The sequence below is a fragment of the Garra rufa genome, chromosome 20, assembly GCF_049309525.1.
Source record: "Garra rufa chromosome 20, GarRuf1.0, whole genome shotgun sequence".
NCBI classification, from domain to species: domain Eukaryota; kingdom Metazoa; phylum Chordata; class Actinopteri; order Cypriniformes; family Cyprinidae; genus Garra; species Garra rufa.
Window position 1 is genome coordinate 6,590,000 of NC_133380.1, and position 4,358 is coordinate 6,594,357.

At 35.6% G+C, this 4,358-nt stretch overlaps 1 protein-coding gene across 1 annotated transcript; it reads left to right on the forward strand.

The window, feature by feature from the left end:
• The first annotated feature begins 1,242 nt into the window (after positions 1-1,242).
• uts2b (urotensin 2, beta) lies at positions 1,243-4,294 on the forward strand. The gene is made up of 4 exons (XM_073825274.1): positions 1,243-1,348; positions 2,578-2,703; positions 3,827-3,870; positions 3,966-4,294. The coding sequence occupies exons 1-4, from the start codon at positions 1,243-1,245 to the stop codon at positions 4,065-4,067; spliced, it is 378 nt and encodes a 125-aa protein (XP_073681375.1). The 3' UTR covers positions 4,068-4,294.
• The last annotated feature ends 64 nt before the right edge of the window (positions 4,295-4,358 follow it).

A 4,358-nucleotide genomic window follows, 5' to 3' on the forward strand; every position in this document is an offset into this window, starting at 1 on the left:
AGATGGACGAGGATAGATGGACAGACAGATGAACAGAAGGATGGACGGAGAGAGAAAGGGTGACAGATGGACGAGGATGGACAGACAGACAGATGGATGGAGAGACAGACCGACCAATTGATAGACAGATGAACGAGGATAGATGGACAGAAGGATGGACGGAGAGAGACAGGTGACAGATGGACGAGGATGGACAGACAGACAGATGGACGGAGAGAGACAGGGTGACAGATGGACGAGGATGGACAGACAGACAGATGGACGGAGAGACAGACCGACCAATTGATAGACACATGGACGAGGATAGATGGACAGACAGATGGACAGAAGGATGGACGGAGAGAGACAGGGTGACAGATGGATGAGGATGGACAGACAGACAGATGGACGAAGAGACAGACCGACCAATTGATAGACAGATGGACGAGGATAGATGGACAGACAGATGAACAGACGGATGGACGGAGAGAGACAGGGTGACAGATGGACGAGGATGGACAGACAGACAGATGGACGGAGAGACAGACCGACCAATTGATAGACAGATGGACGAGGATAGATGGGCAGACAGATGGACAGAAGGATGGACGGAGACAGATAGACTGATGGATGAGGATGGATGGATGTGTAGTTGAATCAGTGTGTCTCACTCAGACTAATAAATGTGATTGACTTGCAGCTCTGCTGCCAGAAAAACTCTCACCTTTTTTCTTTGCACCATTTAGAAAATTGGTCACACTTTCTGTTTGCCATTTCCAGTCTCTTAAAATAGCAGCCGCGGGGGTCGTAAGGAGGACACACTTGAGTAACCGCAGCGGGCATCACAGGAAATAAATCTCAGCAGCCTCTTAAATAAATGAATTAAGTGGGCAATTTGCCTGCCCGACTCCATCCCGCAAGCTCTAACGCAAAGTGCCGTTTTCCCACCTGCGTTCGGGCAGATTTACGAACTCGGCTGGATTACATCCCGAACTGGTAAAATAACGTGTCTCACCCCTGACGCACAGACCCTGCGTCTGTCTTTCAGTTTTATTGATCCATTAATTCATCCTCTGTGAATTTACAAGCATAGAATATGCGAAGGTATAGGGAGGAGGTCAGCGATGGAGACGGGGAGATGACACGGCCAGCCATGGAGGGTATATAAGTCCAGGACAGGAACGGGACGGACACGCTGTGACAAGACCCTCCTGGCTAAAGTCGTGGAAGATAGAGAGTTTGTGTGTGTCTGTACGTGTCGTCATGATGTGTAAACTCTTTGTGTTCTTTGCGCTGCTTCTCACCATCCTCGAACCTCTGCTGGGGCATCCGCTGGTCCATTCGGCAGAGATGAGCTACGCCAGGCCTGGTAAGTGCTATCATTTACACACTCATTCAAGTCTACAACTTCAAATCTAAGGTTACTTAAAGAAACTGTGAATGGTAACTCACTTAGATTAAAATCATCTAATACCACGTTAAATGACAAGACATAAAAAAACATGATTATTCATCAAATACGGACTCCACTGCAAAAAAGGCTTATCTAACTTAGTATTTTCATTCAAAATATCTAAAAATTCTTAAATTAAGATGCATTTACTATAAGCAAAATGACGTAAATTAGTTAGTCTTGTTTCCAGGATTAAAAAAAAAACTAAACAAAAAAAGTGCATTTGTGCTTAAAACAAGTAAAATTATGTGCTAGTGGGGTAAGTGAAATAAATTAAAGAATATTTTACCTAATTTTACTTGTTTTAAGAAAAATAGAAACTATTTAGTTTGCTTTCCCCTTGAAACAAGACAAACTATTTTATGTAATTTTGCTTATTTAGTAAATGCATCTTAATGTAAGAATTTTTAGATATTTTGACTTGAAACAAGAAAAAATACTAAGTAAGATAAGTCTTTTTTTGCAGTGTTCATGTGACTTAATATATGCAATATAATACAGTTTAAAAATTTGGTCAGTAAGATTTATTGCGAAGCAAAGATGCAATGAACTGATTAAAAGTGACAGTAAAGACATTTATAATATTCCAAAAATTATATTTTAAATAAATGCTGTTCTTTTGAACTTTTCTGAAAAATAAAAGTATTTTCACAAAAAAACATTAAGTTGCACATCTGTTTTCCGCAGTGATAATAATAAATATTTCTTGAACAGCAAATCAGCATATTAGAATAATTTCTGAAGGATCATGAGAGTAATAATGCTGAAAATTTAGCTTTGCATCACAGGAATACATTGCATTTTAATATACATTACAATAGAAAGTACTTATTTCACATAGTAATGATATTTCACACTATTACGGTTTGTACTGTTTTTACTATTAATGTTTATATGTACTGTATAATAATATCCAAAATGTTGAAAATGTAGTATTTCCTTCATTTAAAGCTAACAAAACTATATTTTTAAAACATTTAATACATGGTTTAATAAGACTAAATCAACCTGATAGCATTAAGATATACCAGCGAATACACCATCCATATAAATCAAAGCATCACATTAAAACTTCATAATTGAGCTGAGCATATCATAAATGTTTTTCCCGGCTGATTGATGTTTAATGTCATGTTCACCTGTAGTTCTTGTAGAAGGGGAGCAGGTGGTCAGTCCAGAAGACCTGAGTTACTCAGAGCAAGCGTATCTGTCACGGGGCGCCGCTGGATTCGGTTACCCGTCCCTCATCACTGAAAACATAAGCAGCGATGGTGAGCCGTTTATTTCAATATGAACATTAAACATGCATTTATTGATGGCAAAACAACATTTTTTTACATTGTTCCAGCATTTACACTACCAGTCAAAAGTTTGTGAACAGTAAGATTTTTTTAAGTTTTTCAAAGTAGTCTCTTCTGCTCACCAAGCCTGGATTTATTTGATCCAAAGTACAGCAAAAACTGTACAATTTTGAATTAGTTTTACTACTATAAATAACTATTTTATATTTGAACATATTTAATTATCATTATTTTTAGCATCATTACTCCAGTCACATGATCCTTCAGAAATCATTCCAATATTCTGATTTGCTGCTCAAAAAGCATTTATTATTCACTTATTGTTCAAAATATATTTTAAAATGTAATTTATTCCTGTGATTTCATAGCTGATTTTTTAGCAAAATTACTCCAGTCACATTATCCTTCAGAAATCATTCCAATGTTTAGATTTGCGGCTCAAAAAGCATTTATTATTATTATTATGTTGAAAACAGCCGAGTAGATTTTTGTCAGGTTTCTTTGATGAATATAAAGTTCAGAAGAACAGCATTCATCTAAAACAGAAATCTTTTGTAACATTAGAAATGTCTTTATTATCACTTTTGATCAACTTAAAGCATCCTTGGTAAATAAAAATATTAATTTCTATTTAAAAAAATAATAGCACAATGTAAAAAATGATACTGACTCCCAAGTTTTAAATGGTAAAGTATATAATATACATCATTACATAATAAAACAAAATCTTGAACATCAAATCAGCTAATTAGAATGATTTCCGAAGGATCATGTGACATGAAAACTGGAGTAAAATGTAGATTTGATCACAGAAATAAATGACATTTTAAAACGTATTCAAATAGAAAACAGTTATTTTAAATAGTAAAACTATTTCAGAATTGCACTTAAAATTTGAGTTTTAAGATGAAATAAATACAGGCTTGGTGAGCAAAAGAGACTTATTTAAAAAAAATAATAAACATTGAAAATCTTACTGTGCAAAAACTTTTGACTGGTAGTGGATTACCTTAAATTATAAACAGTTATAATGATAAATACATATAAATAATAACTTTTACCTTACTCTTGTTCTTCTTCATCTCCCCCTCAGGTCTCAGAACAGCTGGATTTGTCCCGAGTCAATCTGCAAAAGAAGTGAGTTATTTAATAAAACACGTCACATGATTTAACATATCAATAGATAGCTACGAAAGTTTATTTAAACATACTGGCTTATGTTTGTCCTGCAGGTCTTGCTGGAAAAGCCATTGCTTAGTCGTTTCCTGGGCGGCTGGAAGCAGTACCGCAAGCGAGGAGGCAACACAGAGTGTTTCTGGAAATACTGCGTCTAAAACATCCAGTAAAACACACTCATGCACTTACACACATGCGCTTTAAGTGTAATTTTCAACACAAACTTTGTGAGCCTGATGCACTAAATTTGCAAAAATATATATATTTATGTTTGTAGGACAAATAGTGGATCATTACATTTATTTGTACAAGCTTCAAGCTTTGATGTAAATAAAGTAGATATGTTTCAACAAAAAGTTGTGTGGTTATATAGACCATTAAAAGACTCAACAGTTTAAGTCATTGTGGTCTTTTATTCATAGTTATCATGTGGTGTCACAAAATAGTTC

Coding starts and splice junctions, on each gene's coding strand:
- uts2b (XM_073825274.1), top strand. CDS start 1,243: ATGATGTGTAAACTCTTTGTGTTCTTTGCGCTGCTTCTCACCATCCTC. Junction 1,349..2,577: donor GATGAGCTACGCCAGGCCTG/GTAAGTGCTATC, acceptor GTTCACCTGTAG/TTCTTGTAGAAGGGGAGCAG. Junction 3,871..3,965: donor CGAGTCAATCTGCAAAAGAA/GTGAGTTATTTA, acceptor TTTGTCCTGCAG/GTCTTGCTGGAAAAGCCATT.